This window comes from Clavelina lepadiformis, chromosome 4 (assembly GCF_947623445.1).
Source record: "Clavelina lepadiformis chromosome 4, kaClaLepa1.1, whole genome shotgun sequence".
NCBI lineage: Eukaryota > Metazoa > Chordata > Ascidiacea > Aplousobranchia > Clavelinidae > Clavelina > Clavelina lepadiformis.
In genome coordinates, this window is record NC_135243.1 from 17,979,993 (window position 1) to 17,996,896 (window position 16,904).

The 16,904-nt window shown below is 35.7% G+C and overlaps 1 protein-coding gene and 1 pseudogene across 2 annotated transcripts; one reads left to right on the forward strand and one right to left on the reverse strand.

The window, feature by feature from the left end:
• Positions 1–700: 700 nt before the first annotated feature.
• Positions 701–8,153, reverse strand: LOC143452641 (cytosolic 5'-nucleotidase 1A-like). Of its 2 annotated transcripts, XM_076953686.1 has the most exons (7): positions 7,963–8,150; positions 7,631–7,798; positions 6,412–6,541; positions 6,093–6,215; positions 5,672–5,835; positions 5,339–5,500; positions 701–2,166 (listed from the first exon to the last, which is right to left on the reverse strand). In XM_076953686.1, the coding sequence occupies exons 1-7, from the start codon at positions 8,101–8,103 to the stop codon at positions 1,972–1,974; spliced, it is 1,083 nt and encodes a 360-aa protein (XP_076809801.1). In that variant the 5' UTR covers positions 8,104–8,150; the 3' UTR covers positions 701–1,971. The 2 variants fall into 2 exon arrangements, with proteins under 2 accessions (XP_076809801.1, XP_076809802.1); XM_076953687.1 differs by lacking the exon at positions 6,093–6,215 and having other exon boundaries at positions 7,963–8,153.
• A 3,640-nt stretch (positions 8,154–11,793) lies between these two features.
• LOC143451309 (ATP-binding cassette sub-family C member 5 pseudogene) lies at positions 11,794–16,730 on the forward strand (annotated as a pseudogene).
• The last annotated feature ends 174 nt before the right edge of the window (positions 16,731–16,904 follow it).

The following is a 16,904-nucleotide window of genomic DNA, read 5'->3' on the forward strand; positions in this document are numbered from 1 at the left end:
GGGGCAGCAGCTCTAGGAGTTCCCGGAACAATTTGCGATCTTTTGCAAAATCTGACATCGGCTAAAGGTTGTTTAAACTCACTGGGCCATAACATCAACGAATTACGCATCACCATATTATGAAAATTAATTTCTAATAACCGCCTTTATCGCAGAATTGAGGAACAGCACACCATTCACTTCTTTAATTGTATAAATGACGGCCTTAACATAGATGCCGGTTTTATGGGACTTTATACATAAATATTCATTATTTGACTTTAATACGTCTTTGTTCCTATTTACCTTTCATTTAGCGATTAATTTTATGTTATGTTGTTACGCCAATAAGTATTTGGTGATTGCTTGGATGCATGTAGATATTACGTCACAATTGGGATCGTTGTTTCCAAGCAGACCTTTACCTAGCGATTTTGAAATATTTTTTGCCATTTCACAGTACACCTGAAGAAGCTAGTGCTTGCGAAAGCTCGTGTCGAAAAATATAAAGTTAACCTTAAGAGTGCCAAACTATATCCTGTTTCTTATCGGCTAAAGAGATACCCAGTCATGACCGGGCCAGGTCAGTGATGTATTTGTACCACCCTGGTCTTGGTCGAGCCGTTGATCGTTTCCCATTGCATTGCATCGCATTGAGCTCCGCGTTTGCTAAGGCCGGCCATGGCCACAAGAGAATTAAATACCAACAAGCAACAGTCATTTTTTCCGCTTTTATTAAATGATTATTATTAGCCTAATATTTCTACGCCAATACATTGCAATAAACAAACCGAAGCATATTGCAAGCAAATAGTCGCTAAATTAGAGGCGTAGCAGTAAAAAAACGTTGAAATACACTACATTATACCTACTGCATGAAATGATTAATCAGAGCACTACACAAGACAAAATCAAAGAAGAGTATATGGAGAGTACAAGATGCACAACAGGTATATGCATAACAGATATGTTCAATAATATAATGACAGTTGTTTGCATAACTGACTTCTTCACAAAAAGGTGATCAAACTAACAGACATTTCCAATTAAAATGAAGTGATAGTATGGAATAAGCGCAAAACGAGTTGTGAACGTTAATGCAGTGTTCACTGAGGACTATACTTCTTCCAAATCATGTTGAACACAACAAAGGCAAGTATTACGCTGTTAGATTGAAGTAGATCAATCTTCAAGTATACAGTGCAAATTCATTGAAGCTGAAGGGACTGGAAAAATATTACACTAATACGAAAGTGACAAATTTCCATCAAAATAAAATTGGACTTTTACTTTGCTAAAACATTACAGTAGTATCATGTGGCCAGACACTTCTCAATAATTTATAACATAATGGATAAATTTTTCCACATATTTCAAGATAGTAAAAGGCTTCTACGTCCCTGAGGCAAATAAAAACGTGAAAACTTTGAGTTGATCAACCCCAAACATTCGAATTGGCTAAAGTTGTTAATATGTATTTAAGTGGAATTTTGCCAGGACCCTATGAGTTACTTCAAGGAAAGTCAAGAAAGTAAACTTTCATGTTGTTTTCCTGATGATAAGAGCAACAAGTCTAGTCGTTTACAAATTAGAATTGAATTATCTGCTGTTCACACAATAAAGAAAAAGAACATAGTGATTCATCTGAAATCGATTTCATATCAACCACTGCTCAAACACTTTCTTTACCAAATACTATAAGTGCATCCATAATAGAGTATTAAAACATGTTTACAAATCAGCGAGTGTTCTTTGATAGATAAAAAGATTCCTTGGCAGAAGGTAAATGTATAAATTGTGGAAAACAGCAAGAAAAACATCAACGCATTGATGGAAACTTCTTTCAACACCAATGTACCACTTTTACATTATTCATCGTTAGATATCAACAACTGCGATATAAATTGATTGTAACTACATAGGATTGTTTTGAATAAAAAATAGGTGCAGTTGCATAATATGTGAACATTCCTGATATCCAACCCTGGCATTTTATTTCTTCCTATATTGCTGTGCTATACCATAGGGAACATGCGCTGATTCTACACCATGTTCTAAACCACTTTCAACATTCTTTTCTTGATCGTCAAAAAATAAGTGAGGCCTTATCCTTTCCAAAATCGGACCTTTGGGAGCTCCAGCTAGAAACAAAGCCTCATCAATGTCCAAACCCCACGACCTCAGCGTCTGAACATAATCAAATGGAAAGTAACAAGTTAATAATTGATTCCTTCCCCAAATCATTGGAATGGCAGCATTGCGACTACATGCTACATACTAAATGGTTATGATAGAAATACTGAAATATAATTATATGTTTCATATTATAATAGAGTCAATGAAGCAGTAAATCTTAAAATGTTTAGGAACTATCCAAGTTTTACTCACCAAAAACCTTGGCAACCCACTCTACCCCACCACACTTTCAACAACTGGTTTATACGGTTGTTACATTATGTATGCAGTGCCAGATTTACAATGTAGCAAAAGTAGCATTTGCTATGGGCCCACACTTTTGGCCCCCGCTAAAGTCGTCTTTTTGTAACAAAAAGAATGAGAATCACTGCACATAAGTATTTAACCAGAAACACTAGCTCAGCTATTTCCTGGGTATTCCAAATTTTGCAAGACCTTTCAGTCATAAAGTTAAAACTTCTTTGTTTTTTAACGCTAGAACGACCGCGCTTTCAAACTAGCCGGAACGACCAAGTGCGTCAAATGATGCATAACACACATAATATACAATTCTTTCATTTATTTAGTGAGAAAAACATCTTTGAAGTAGAAATGGCATTAAATGTCATTCGTTGCACTTTAAAAATAACCACACACCATGTTATACTTTATTCGGAAGAAAGCACACATTTAAAATGCAACTTGGCAGACATAAACCATAAATTTTGAACATTAGCTTGAAAGAGAAAAAATATAAAAAAGTTGTTGTTTGCAAAATAATAACTGCAACAGTTTACATGCAGTTTGCGTTGGTTACATTCAACCAACACAGTTTGGGCAAGTTTTTATAGCGCATTTTCCGCAAACTGTTTGCCCGCAGGTGTTGCACAAATCCGTTGTTATGTTACGGCACTTTTTGTGCATGTTTTCCGCTTTTTTTCTGCAGGCTCGTCAGTTTCGATGGAGTTTCTTTGTGAAGCTACACTCTGTTCAGTATCCTCTCCTGGAGTAGTCTCAGTAAGTTCTTCAACCACGTGTTACATGAACTTCTAGCGACTGATGCCTGACTTGCAAATGTTTTGGAAGAGCATCCAGCTATTGATCAGTGCTAGATCAATAACATAGTAAAAGATGTGAACCTTCTGCTTGCAGCCTTTATGGAGTAATTCCTGGCCATCTGATCGATGATGTCAACCCCAGCTTTCGTTTTATTATAAAATAAAACGGTCTCTGGATTTTTCTTAGGGCTGCTGCCAGAAGAAATCTCTACATCAGGATGTAGTGTGCTCATTGTTAGTAGCAATTGTTGTCTTTTACACTGGTACGAAGTCAAAGTAACATTAGCTGTTTGAGTAAATGCAAACAGGGAAGTTTTGTGCTGCTGCTGTTTCTTTTTTGCAGCTTGTGGAAGTTCTCTACGATTCTGTCGGACTGTGCCAACAATACTACATTTTTGTTCTGTCAGATGCAGAGCAACATCAAGACTTGTGAAAAAGTTGTCAAAAGTGACATTATAGCCACGTTTGAAAATCGGTTGCATCAGCTGCGTCACGACGCATGTTGGCAGCCTTACAGAAGCATCCCTGCTCTCATCTTTCCCTAAATATGAAAGCTATTGTAGAGGTATTTTGTCTCTGCATCAACTGCCATCCAGAGCTTGATTTCAAACTTGTCAGGTTTATTCGGCATGTATTAAATAAATTGCATCTAGCCTTACATGGAAGTAGTTGTTCGTCAATAGTAACGTAAGGGGTAGGCACATACGCTCTTTGAAAGTTGTCAATGATAAGGTTCAACAACGAAAAGGTTCTACAACGCCAAGCAAAACTTGTCATGTATTACATGTTGCCGCCTTTCACTCTTCATGTCGAAACATAAGAAACGCATGATTTCCTTGAATCTGTGTCTGGATAGAGGTTTTGTTGAACATTTTACACCCCCAGGCTGCATCCCGCAAACTTTCCACTGGCTGACCTATCCGTCCTAAAATCCCTCTTCCAATAACCAGTCCAATAAATTTTTCCAGCTCATCAAGTGTCACATCTCAGTTGATTCTGCCAGAAATGTGTTGGGCTTCAGATACAGTGCATTTTCATATATTTCTAAGCATTACCTCGTCAAAAAAAAAACACAAAAAGATGACAGTGGGCTGCTTTCAATGATTCTGCTCGTTGCAAATGCAGTTGGGCCAGGCTTGAAGCTCAGTATGTTTTGCTGTTGCAAGCGCCCTCGCTGCACATAACAAATGGTCAAAGCTTGCCAAGCTATTCCGTTTTTTCCGATCAAGTCCTGATTCACCCGCACTTGACTTTGTGAATCGCTGTCATCGTCTTCGCTAGCACTATTGACGTCTGATTCTTCCCCACTTGAATCAAGCTCCACTACTTCTGCATCATTTATAAATGGATCATCTAGCTCGCTGGCAGAGTATTCACCATCTGAGCAGTCTGCTGAAATGTTTTGTAATTGCAACAAAGCCTGTTGCGCAGTAACGTGTCTTGACATATTGGATACACTACCTGAAACGAACCAGAAAAAATCACATGTGTGCACAGAGTTCAATGCTTTTATTGCAGACAACAGCAAAGTCACTGTACAACAACCTTCCCTGCCTTTCCTTCTTCTATATATCCACTGCCCTCTAGCACGTGTTATTCTCGAAAAAAAAAAATCGCTGACTAAGCCAAATTTCTACATTGAAGTAGGATGCTGGAGAGAAATTATCCCAATCCTAGTGTTATCTCACAAAACTCAACTACACCTCAGACAAGGCTGATTATCACGTCGTTCCATTTTTTCACGTTGCAATGATTCTGTAGACTGCAATCACACCTTCTGCAGATTCAATGTGAAATTTTAAGCTGTGTGCGTCAATTGACGTGCTTGGTCGTTCTAGGTAGATATATGATTAAATTCGCCATTTTAATCGGAAACCACCAAAAGTCAGACAAACTGAGCGTTGTAAGAAACAAATAATTGTCAAAAAGTTTCAGCAGAATAAAGTGATGCCCAGCACAGATACAAGAAATTAAATATATACTTGAAATGCGTCAATTGACGCATAGTTAAGCAAACAACATAACAAAAATGCTTTTCTGTGAAAAGTGCTACTGTTCGTTGAGCCACAGACAAGCTGTGGTTTGGCTAATCTTGATCCAGATTCTAGAACACTTTACACACTTACCCTTAATGCCCTTAATCCAGAGCTGGCGGCACTACGTGCTGTAACGAGATATGTTCTGATAGGACATTCCTCAACTATGCCAGCATCATGAAATTTCTTTTTCATTTTCCCAAGAACCATGGCAAACTTCTTTAGTGGCCCCTTTTCTAACGGTTGGTCTGCCTGGAATGATCAAATTTACATTTTTTCATCAAATTTACATTTTGAATCCATTAATACCGGCACCATACCAAGTGCGTAAGAATTTCAATATTTTCCAAAAACTAATAATTGGAAAAATGTTATATTTACCATCACTACATGTATTGTTCAAAAGCTTTTTTGGCTCTTTACCTTTTGTGCTTCATGCTCAAAAAATTTATCCAGACCATGCTTTTTAGCAATAATCTCAGCTTCATCAGAAAAAAGAACAGCATCACCATCAAAAGCAATTCTCAGCTGTTTGTTATTAGTTTGTCCAATTCCACTACTATCAAAAACCGTAGCTGCAGCGATTCCTGTAACATTTACCATAAAAATATTACTCAGAATAGAGAAAATATTAATTATTATTTTGGTGATTTTTTTTTATGCAAATTTAAATTATTACAATTGTTTATTTAATTGTTACATATTACTATTGTTAGTGTATTATACTATTGTATGATTATTGTGATAGTGTTTCGGTTTATAGCAAACATACAGAAAGTATATTGAAATTTTTAATCCACAATACAATTTTTGCTTAGTCTAGCATAAAAAGGACATAGGCTACCTAACTGTAAAGCAGCTATAACACTGCATGCTTCTGCGGATAAATACAGATCTGTTCCATATGCTTCAAGGTAACCAATCACACTTTGTCCGGCAGTGAGACAAATTCTTTCTATAGTGAGCCCTGGTGAAAATGTAAAAGTCAAACTCACAAACCATGCTTATGTTTCACTGAAATGTGCAGGTTATTAAGCATGCACAATAAAATGTAATGCAAAGGAAACAAAACACTTGCCAACATTCAGCAAGTTTTTGCAATAATGTGCTATAAATGACAAAATAGAGCTATTTTGGCATGAAGTAAATAGCTGTTAACTTACTGTGGTGGTTAATAGAGTTAATAAGGGCAACTCCAACTTGAGCAGAATTATTGCTCATCAATACAACATCAAATAGTTCAGTTTCATCTTTGTTCAACTCAAGCAATTTTAAATTGATGTTTGTAAGTGCCTAACAAAACAATTCACACAACATGACGCAAGTTACACACAATACAAGATATGTATGCATGTCAAGACATTTGCTATACTTTATATATATATATGATATAAAAATATGATGTAAAATGATAATTTGGTTCAAAATGTACGAACAAATATCATATATGACATAACTGTACATGTGGAAAATAGGTAAACAGAAGAACTTGAAAGGAAGTTAATTGAAATTAATATTATAATATACAATTAACTGGTCACTGGTGTCATATGACGTACATGATCATGTGCAGTCAAAGTGATTTTAGAACCCGATAACTGCTTTAATAACAAAATCTGTACCAAAAGTATATGAACAAATATTTAGCTCCGAGTTACTTCTGATGAATTGTAAGAAGTAGAAACTTGTAAGTAAGCTTAAGAATTGTAAGCTTAAGTGTAAAAAGTTATGACAGTGAAAGGTGCAATGTTATGTTACTGTATCTAGGTATTGCTTTTATGTAGCAGTTTACATAGTACAAATTGCATGAGTATTTTACATATCTATGCAAATGAATTTGCACAATTATTTTTTATGCTCTATTTTCCAAATGGTCACTCTTTGTATGAGTATATATTAAACTATTTAATTTGGTCCTTTTAAATATATTAGGTTTGGTGGCCTTGCTAATATTTCACTGTTGAAACACCATTGTAATTTACATCTTGCACGTTTTAAGCCCTCATGACTTTGCGCTTTTATCCTGTTCAATGATCGTTTGTCAATGTAATTCTTGTTTGACCTGTCCACATCGAGGTTAGCACCATACTTTTCGTTCCACACATTCCACTAGGGCGAAAAATAAACAATACTATACAGTGGTATGAAAACTAAATATTGTATAGCTTATATTATTTTATACCAACTGAGATATTGTACTATTAAACATTTCTCACCCTCCTACTGTCATTAATGTGATTCGCTCCATGAGAACCTTAAACTTCTTACCCCTGACTCTAGTATGGGACCCACCACAAAAGCAGCTTTTACACAAAACATGAATTCATAATTATACATCACAAAAACAGTTATATATTTATATATAATTTATATATATCATACCTGCACAAATGGGAAAGCACTGCCAGGCTTTAAGGGTGTATTTTCAACATCAATCATATGATTTATATAAGCCGACAGTCCTTTCTCACGGTAAATTTTTCGCTCATCTTTCATGTCAAACAAAGCCCTAGATGAAATTGCAATCATGATTGCAGTGACGGGTTTTGGCTGTAAACATGTCAACATTAGACAAACCAAATTATTGATACAAAAATCGAAATCAAAAAAAAAGAAAGAAAACAATGATGTGATATAAATTAAAGCCAAAGATGCAAGTATTATATTTCTAAATCTGAATACATAAAATCGAAATTGTAATGAAAGAAACTTACAATTTTCCATCTTCGAGTTGCTACTGGACTAACACTTCTTGCCCTTTCTGTCACCACTTTCAATGTTTGCATTTGACTATTTATCGCACTAAGTTCATTAACTATTTCAGGTTCATCTATTTGATCATCTTCAGCATTCATTGTCTAGGACTCTAGGTTATACTTATTACTAATATTATTTGTTTTAACTTGAATACAGGCCTGAATGCAGAAAATAAAATTAACTCACTTTTCAGTTGTATCTTTCAATTGAGTAATTCAGCATAATAAATTGTGTCAACACTAATCTGCGGAAGTGAGGAAGGTTTCGGTGCAATTTAGAAATTGTGAGTTCCTCAGTCCTCACTTCCGCAGATTACTCTTGTCTATAAATCTAGTATGAAAGTGCAGAACCACCTTAAGGTTACCAGATTATGACATTACTGTGACGCCATTGTATTATGGGTTAAGAAAATAAGTGACGTTATCAGGTCTGACGAGTCGAAGGATTTTTGAATATGCAGAGTAATGTTCTGATAGTAATGTATAGCATCTGTTTTAATAACAAGACCACTCCAATATCCAGACCACAATGTTTCAATATAGCTGGCACAAAACATCTAGTTGAACCACGCCTAACACGAACATAAGTCCATGATGATTACATAAACATCCGCAAAAATTTACGTAGTAATTGTAGAATCATAAGTAACTATTTGCAGATGCGCTGTGAGCACGTATGACTGTCTTTCACCCATTGCTTGTGAGTGTACATGCATGAGTTGGCGCATGGCATGTGCATAAACGTGAATGAAACTAGCGTCAGAACTTCTAATTTTCAACACTTTTCATTGTGTTCCCAGAAGGAAGATAATGACGGCGCTTAATCCAATGTTAAAAAAATTTTCAATCAAGGAAAGAATCACACTTATTAGGAATAGTGAAATGTGACCCAGTGCATTAATACAAAAGTTTATGAAAGACTTATTTAGCTAATGTAACAGTAAGTAATTATTTGGGAATTGCATTTATTCAGCATGTTGTATAAGAACATGTAAGATGCATTGAATGCGTAATATTTTTCATAAATAACAAGGTCATAAAAGCACATGTAATACTCATAAGTCTTAAACAAATTGTGACGTCAACTGCTTCTTTGAGATACACTCATGCCACCAATCTTCTAACACAGCCTTTTGGCAACAATCCGGTAAATGGTTAACTTATTGGGGTTTTACTACTACTGCATCTTAGTTACTTTTAACACAGTTTACTTGCTCATTCAATTTTTAGCCTTGCACATAACCATAGATTGTTTAGAAATTGAAAAGCACTATCATGCATGAAGTCAAGCACATGCTGCAATTTCCAAGTTGTTTACGCTTAGTATGCCAGATAAAGAATAAAATTAGCAACTTACAATAATTGTGCTAAAAGTAAATAGGATACAGGTAGGGGCAAAAAAAGTTGCTTTTTGTTAAAAGGCACATATGAGAATGAAATCACCAGTTTGTTGACACATTTTGTTACTTTTATCGCTTAGCATTGCATTGCAAGTAGTTAAACTTTATAAGGCTTGTTTGTAACATATAACTTGTCAGCACGAAGTTATAACGTTAAAAAGAGTTTTAAGAAAAAAACAAGTCGGCAGTTTCTCAAGACTTTTTAGTGGCATCTGATGAAAAATACTGCATCAGTGTGTGTTGCTGGTAGCCAATGATGATGGTGAAAAATTATGTGATGTTAAGTTCAGTAGTTTGATTGGATCAGAGAAAAATGCATTTTCAAGAGCTTCAAATTTAGAGACACCAGCAGTGCTTTCATCCTAAAGTGTTTGAAACTGTTTTGGAAAAAGATATTGCAATCATTCCATCTAGGCTACTTCCATTTATAAAAAGAACAGAAATCCAGAAAACAAACACAAATGTCAACATTCTTTACTGCTGAGATAATCACAAAAATAATGACACCAGAAAGTTTAAAAAGCACAACATTGAAATGACTGTGAAGAATAGTGTACTATACCTACGTTTCTCTTTGCACAAAAAGTTTTTTTGGCGCTAGATAGTCTATAACATATAGAGGATGAAAAATTGCAAATCAACAGTGAAACAAATAGCCTACCAATTAAAATTTTGTGATTTTATTAACTATGCTTATATTACTTGCAAGACATAATTTTCTTAGAATATAAGTCGTAGTCCTTCAACGACCTGCAAAAAAATTTCCATTGAACATTTGCAACAGCTGCGGTTCTACTCTCTTGTATGCATGTTTCCTGCTAACCCAGAAAAAAAGCTGTTGTTTATTGCAGTATTAGTTAAAAATTTTTCATTATTGTTCGAAAATTACCAAGTCGAGAATACGTTAATATTTTGGTTGTCTCAACACACTGTTATGTTTGACAATGTTTAACCAATAGGCTATAATGAAGATAATTCAAAGTGACCATATTGTGTTTATTGATGTCGTAACAATTAGACAGCAACTAGCGACAGTTGTATAGGATTCAACGCCTAACTGATTGTGTAAGCGGTCGAGCATAAAATTACGGCATTCAAATTACAAACAATACAAACTGAAGTGACTGCTAAGAAAATGTCTGTAACCAGACAAGAATAATTCAGCACGAACAATACAACTGTCTGGTTGTAAAAAGTGTGCATGACCTTGGAGACTCATAAATAAATCAATAGACCAGAATTCACAATCAACTAAATGCTCAACTTTATGATTTGGTGGTGTGATCGACCTGTTCAACTAAAAGTTATAACTACAACTCCACCATTCGTCATTAAGTCTAAACAGAGAAATGGTTTGAAAACTAGGAGAATGCTGAGTAAAAGTTTGAATTTTATGTGCCCAGTAGGGTTGTTCATACTTAGGTAATGTTTAAAAAGTTTAAGTTTAATAGATTAGTCCTATTCTGTACCAACCAAAACCAATTTGCAACAAAAAATTTTTGAAATGTTTGACTTTCTACTCCACACATAAGCCTCAAAGTTTTCACCTAAAACAATTGCTAAATTTGGGGATTCCCGCAAACGTAAAGTGTTGAAAATCTTAGTTTAAAAGCGCTGTAAGGAAAATGAAATATTTTTGTCATAATATGATATCAGTAAAAATCTGTGATGACATTTTTTCGTATTTAGTTAAACAAGCAGGATTTTACTTCAAAAAATAATTGCACACTTAATATAGCCAGTATACCAGATTTGGGATTTTCTTTATCGTCAAAGAATACTAAGTAACTTTTGTGTATCTTTTTTCAATCCCGAGTGTCACTGTAAAAAGCAAGGTATCCTCGGTAGTCCCTATTAAGGAAATTTTGTGCAGTTTTTTCGTTTAAAATGCGTTTTTAAGGGTCTATAAATTCCTGAAGACAAAGTGGTATTCTTATTGCATATTAATGCACCAACGACCAACTGGCATACAGGGTTAGATTCATGGTCGGGTTCCTCGGTAGGATTGAATTTATAGTAGTTTGGTATTCCAAAGTTATGTATTACGTGTACATGCATTTCATTTCCCTATGAAATAAAATGCAAGCGAATAAAAGCACGATATTTCTACAGTATGAATAGAGTGGCGCCTAATCGAGGGGAATTCCTCAGATTTGTGTCAAAAACTGGCTCCATTGGAAAAGAAAATATCGTCAAATTAAAAAAACGCAACCCCACCGAAACTTTAACAAGGGAGTGTAACCTCAAAGTGACGTCATAGATAAAAAAAATTCGGATTATTTCATTGCCCAAAATACTGCCTACTTGTCTAACAATTTGTAAGGGAAAACAAAGCCGATATATGATGATATTTTCATTATTTAAACGTTAATGAACCATTTGGGTTTGAAGCAATGTAGTTATAAATTTGTAAATTCAAAATACATGTACAGTAATGTTAACTACCAAGTGTTAAGCCAAGTCCAAATTACTGAAGTTGGCATGTAAGATTTCAATAAACTTTTCTATATATGTGGGCTAATAAAGTTCATTTATCTGTATTTAAAGGTTGTGCAATGGAGTAATACCAGGAATCTAGGGCTTGAATGTTTTTTCATGCTACCCTTTAGTGCAAAATTTGCATTAATAATTTTCTATTATGGAAGGTGGAATTGAAGAAGCGACTGGTGTACAAGATTCTCAGCAGCTTATTACATCCTGTACATCTGATGATCAAAACTTAGATACTTCAGATGATGTTTCATTCAGATCCAAGTCTTTCCTTGAAAAGTATGGATCATCTTTAAAAAACCTAATTCCAATTCGACCACGTAAACGAAAAGAGTCTGAACACCCAAGTGATGCTGCAGGACTCTTTTCTACACTTACTTTCTCATGGATGACTGTATTAGTTGTAAATGCATTCCGTCACCCACCCACCACAGATGACCTTTGGGAACTCTCGCAATATGACCAAGCTCAAACTAATTATCAACGCTTTGCAAACCTGTGGAGAGAAGAGCTGAGGTTACATGGTAAAGAAAATGCATCGGTATGGAGAACCATTTTAAAATTTGTTCAAACGCGGCTTATTCTTGCTGTTATTTGTTCAGCAATTTTTGCAGCTACTATATTCACAAGCAGTGCTATAATAATGCGTCAGTTACTCCTGCTTTTGTCCAAGGATAGTATGAGTCTTGGGTTTGGTTTTATCTTGGTTGGAATTTTGCTTGCTGTAGAACTGACACGTGCATTTTTTTTCACAGCAATGTTTGTAATCAACTATCGCACAGCAGTTCGAACCAGAGCAGCAGTGCTGTTAATGGTTTTTAAAAAAGTTATAAAAATGTCTCCGGTAATAGGCACAACTACTGTTGGAGAACTTCTCACAGTTTGTTCCAATGATGGGGATCGTTTGTTTGAAGCCAATAGATTTGGCGCCTCCATATTTTTGGGCCCAACTTTGTTCATCGCCGGCACTATTTACACTACATTTCTTCTTGGGCCGATTGGTCTTGTAGGATCATTTGTTTTTATTGCTGTTTTGCCACTGCAAGGAGTTTTGATACGTCTAATGAGCTCTTTACGCTTGAAAGCTCTTGAACAAACTGAATTAAGAGTAATGAAAATAAATGAAATTCTTACTTCAGTTAAACTAATCAAAATGTATGCATGGGAATCATCATTCAGTGATGTTGTTGAAAAAATACGCAGAAAAGAGTTGAGTGCATTGCGTACAGCTGCGTTTCTGCAAAGTATCAATATAAGCATGGCATTTCTAACACCAGTTTTAGCTTCAGTGATCATGATAGTGGCATATGTTCTTTCAGGTAATAACTTAAAAGTTGAGGATGCATTTACTGCTATTGCTGTTTTCAATGCTATGGCATATGCTTTGAAAGTGATGCCCCTGGCTTTGAAAAGTCTGGCAGATGTCAACATTTCAATGCAACGATTTAGAAAGATTCTTTTAATCGATAATTTGGAGGACTATGTCTTATCATCCACAGATGATAAAGCAAATGCAATAGAAATGAAAGATGCTGCGTTCATGTGGAAAACGCTCCACCTGAATGAAGGCGAAAGCAAGCACAATATATCTTCAGAAGAAGGAGATAATGGTGCTTTATTGGAACAGAAACAGCTTCTAGATAACAATCTATCTCTCCAATTAAAAGATATAAGTCTTCGAATTCGTAAAGGTTCACTCGTTGGTATTTGTGGTGCTGTTGGGTCAGGAAAAAGTTCACTAATAGCTGGTATGATGGGCTATTTGCATTTACAGAAAGGAAGTGTTTCAGTTTCTGGGACAATTGCATTCGTTGGCCAGCAGGCATGGCTTATGAACGCCACTGTTCGAGAGAATATACTCTTTGGGTTACCTTTTGAAGCAGAAAAATATAGTGAAGTAGTAATGTCGTGTGACCTGAGCCCTGATTTTGAATCACTGCCCAGCAGAGATTTGACAGAAGTTGGGGAAAGAGGGATCAATCTCAGTGGTGGACAAAAGCAAAGGATAAGTCTTGCTCGAGCTTTGTATAGTGATCGAGATATATACTTACTTGACGATCCATTGAGTGCAGTTGACGCTCATGTGGGTAAACACATATTTCAGCAAGCGATACTTGGAAAGCTAAAAAAAGGATTAAAAACTGTCCTGTTGGTAACACATCAACTTCAGTATTTGCCGCAATGTGACCAGGTTTTGATCATGGATAATGGCTCATTAACAGAGACCACTGAACAAGAAATTTCTTTACATAGGTATGACTTTATACATTCACAGGATGAAAAGGAAACTGTTAAGAAAAAAGAGAATGAAGCCTCAGCTGCCTGCATTAAAACTTGCATCGAAAGCAGTTTGGATGATGAGGAAAAACTTCTTGTCCAAGGTAAATTGATGATTGAGGAGGAACGTGGTGACGTGATATCATTAGCAGTATATGCAAAGTATTTCAGGGCAGCAGGAGGTCCTTTGATTGTGTTGTTAATATTTCTCTTCTTCTGTATCAATGTGGCAGCACAACAGTTCAGTAATTTTTGGCTGTCATACTGGTTGAGCCAAGGATCAGGTGCAGTGTACGCGGAAAATACTATTACAGGTAACTCGTCGTTTGTAACTACCCCACAAACGGTTGAAGTTAATGCTAGCACCGGCGATCTTAGCAACATGTTAGCTAACCCTAAATTTAACTTTTATCTATTGATCTATGCATTGTCAGCCATAGCAATGTTTGCTATAAGCTTTTTGCGTGGGTATGCTTTTGTCTGTATGGTTACTCGTGCTTCTTTGACTCTCCATGCGTCTTTATTTAAAACTGTTTTACACAGTACAATGACATTCTTTGATACCAATCCAACCGGTCGTATAATAAACAGATTCCACAAAGATATGGATGAACAGGACGTAGCTATGCCAATGATCATGGAGATGTTTCTCCTTAATTTTACAACTTTGTTGTTCGCCATGGGCCTAATTGCGTTTGTGTTTCCAAAGTTCCTGATTGTTGTTGCAGTCGTGTGTCCTGTTTTCTTTGTCATTTACACAGTTTTTAAACCTGCAGCAAGGGAAATGAGGCGCCTCGACTTCCTTACTCGTTCCCCTTGGTTCTCCCATATAACTACAGCTATTACAGGTCTGCCAACCATTAGAATCTACCGTCAAACACAGAATTTTGTAAAGCGTTTTTCCACTTTGTTGGATACAAATGGCATTCCTTGTTATTTGTTTGCATGTGTTAATCGATGGCTCGCACTTCGCTTAGACCTGCTCATGATTGTCATATGTATCATAACTGCTATATTTGTCATCCTCAATCAAGGTTTAATATCTCCTGCATTTGCAGGCCTCGCTATTAGTTCTGCATTTTTAATGAGTGGGATGTTGCAGTTCACAGTAAGGTTGCTTATTGAAGGAGAAGCACGATTTGTTTGTGTTGACAGGATAAAATACTATATTGAAAATACACCTCAAGAGTCTTCTGATTTTTCTGTGACTCCACAGCCAACTTGGCCCAACTTTGGCATAATAGAATTCAAAAACGTCAATCTAAGATATCGTAATGGTCTTCCTCTTGCTCTTGAAAATATTACATTCGAAGTTAAACAGGGTGAAAAAATTGGAATTGTAGGTAGGACTGGTTCAGGAAAATCATCTTTGACAACTACATTATTTCGTTTGGTGGAGTTAGATAGCGGCACAATTTTAATTGATGGCATTGACATCAGCATGGTCTCTCAGCGTAGTTTGCGGTCAAAGTTATCGATTATCCCGCAAGACCCAGTGCTTTTTTCTGGAACAGTTCGTTACAACCTGGATCCATTCAATGAGTTACCGGATGATGACATATGGAATGCGCTTGAGCAAACCTGCTTGAAATCTTTGATTGCTAAGTTCCCTGACAAACTTGGAGCACCTGTTGTTGAAAATGGAAACAATTTCTCAGTGGGCGAGCGTCAGCTCATTTGTCTTGCTAGAGCATTGCTTCGAAGAAGCAAAATATTGATATTAGATGAAGCTACTGCTGCAGTGGACAATGAAACTGAAGCCATGGTCCATGATATGATAGAGAAGGTTTTTTCTGATTGCACTGTTTTAACAATTGCTCATCGTTTGCCCTCAGTTGCCTTTTGTGATCGAGTAATGGTTCTTGATGCGGGAAAACTTGTTGAATTTGATTGTCCAAAGAAATTGATGCAGGTTGCTGACTCCAAGTTTGCAAAGTTGCTATCCTCATTTCAAGCCAAACATGTTTGATTTTGTCATATCATACCATGTTATTGTTGATTATGTTGTAGATAAGAATTAAATATAAATTAATAAGTTATTACTGGTTTTTGTAGTGTTTAAATTAGTATGAGATGTTTTGTTGATACAATGTTTGTTTTTGGTATTATTACTTTTGTTGCCACAGTATTGTCAAAATACACAATCATGAAGTTTCCTTGATTTAAATATATAACAGTTACCTCACTTGAACTTTTGTTAGAAATAGATTATTTCAAATAAGATATTGCAGTTTTGTTCCTTTTGTCATTTATTGCAAATTTGTGATATGGTAGAAGATATCGTTGAATATGCTAAATGTTTTGATGTTTAACCCATTAAATATGACTAACATTATAAATAGTTTTTGTAGAGTTATTCCTGCATGTACAATTGCACACTAGTTTTACCTGTATTGATTTCATTTGTGTTTAAATGGACCTATGGTGTTGGTAATTTTGCACTCTCCATGACGTACAAAGACACGTCTATTGCTGCTGCTGGTATTGATAAACATTGTGTTTATCATCATTGGTTTCATGTGGTTCGATATAAATTATTAAATATATAATATGACAGCAGTGGTCTGGTGGACATAATCATTTCTAGCAAAGTTTCCAAATTGTGGAAAAAAATGACAGTTTAACTGCATTTATTCACCACCCTGTGAAATATTTAACCTCAAGCAATATTAGTTATACAGTGCTATTGGAGGCTTACAACAACAATGGCAGAAAACAACTTTCTGATGTATG

Bases quoted from the DNA above. Each gene is read 5' to 3' on its own strand.
- LOC143452641 (XM_076953686.1), bottom strand. From the start codon at position 8,103: ATGAATGCTGAAGATGATCAAATAGATGAACCTGAAATAGTTAATGAA. The intron at 6,542-7,630 runs GTATGATATATA...TTGTTTTGTTAG, and splicing joins GTGCTTTCCCATTTGTGCAG to GCACTTACAAACATCAATTT. The intron at 5,836-6,092 runs GTAGCCTATGTC...TAAATGTTACAG, and splicing joins TATAGCTGCTTTACAGTTAG to GAATCGCTGCAGCTACGGTT.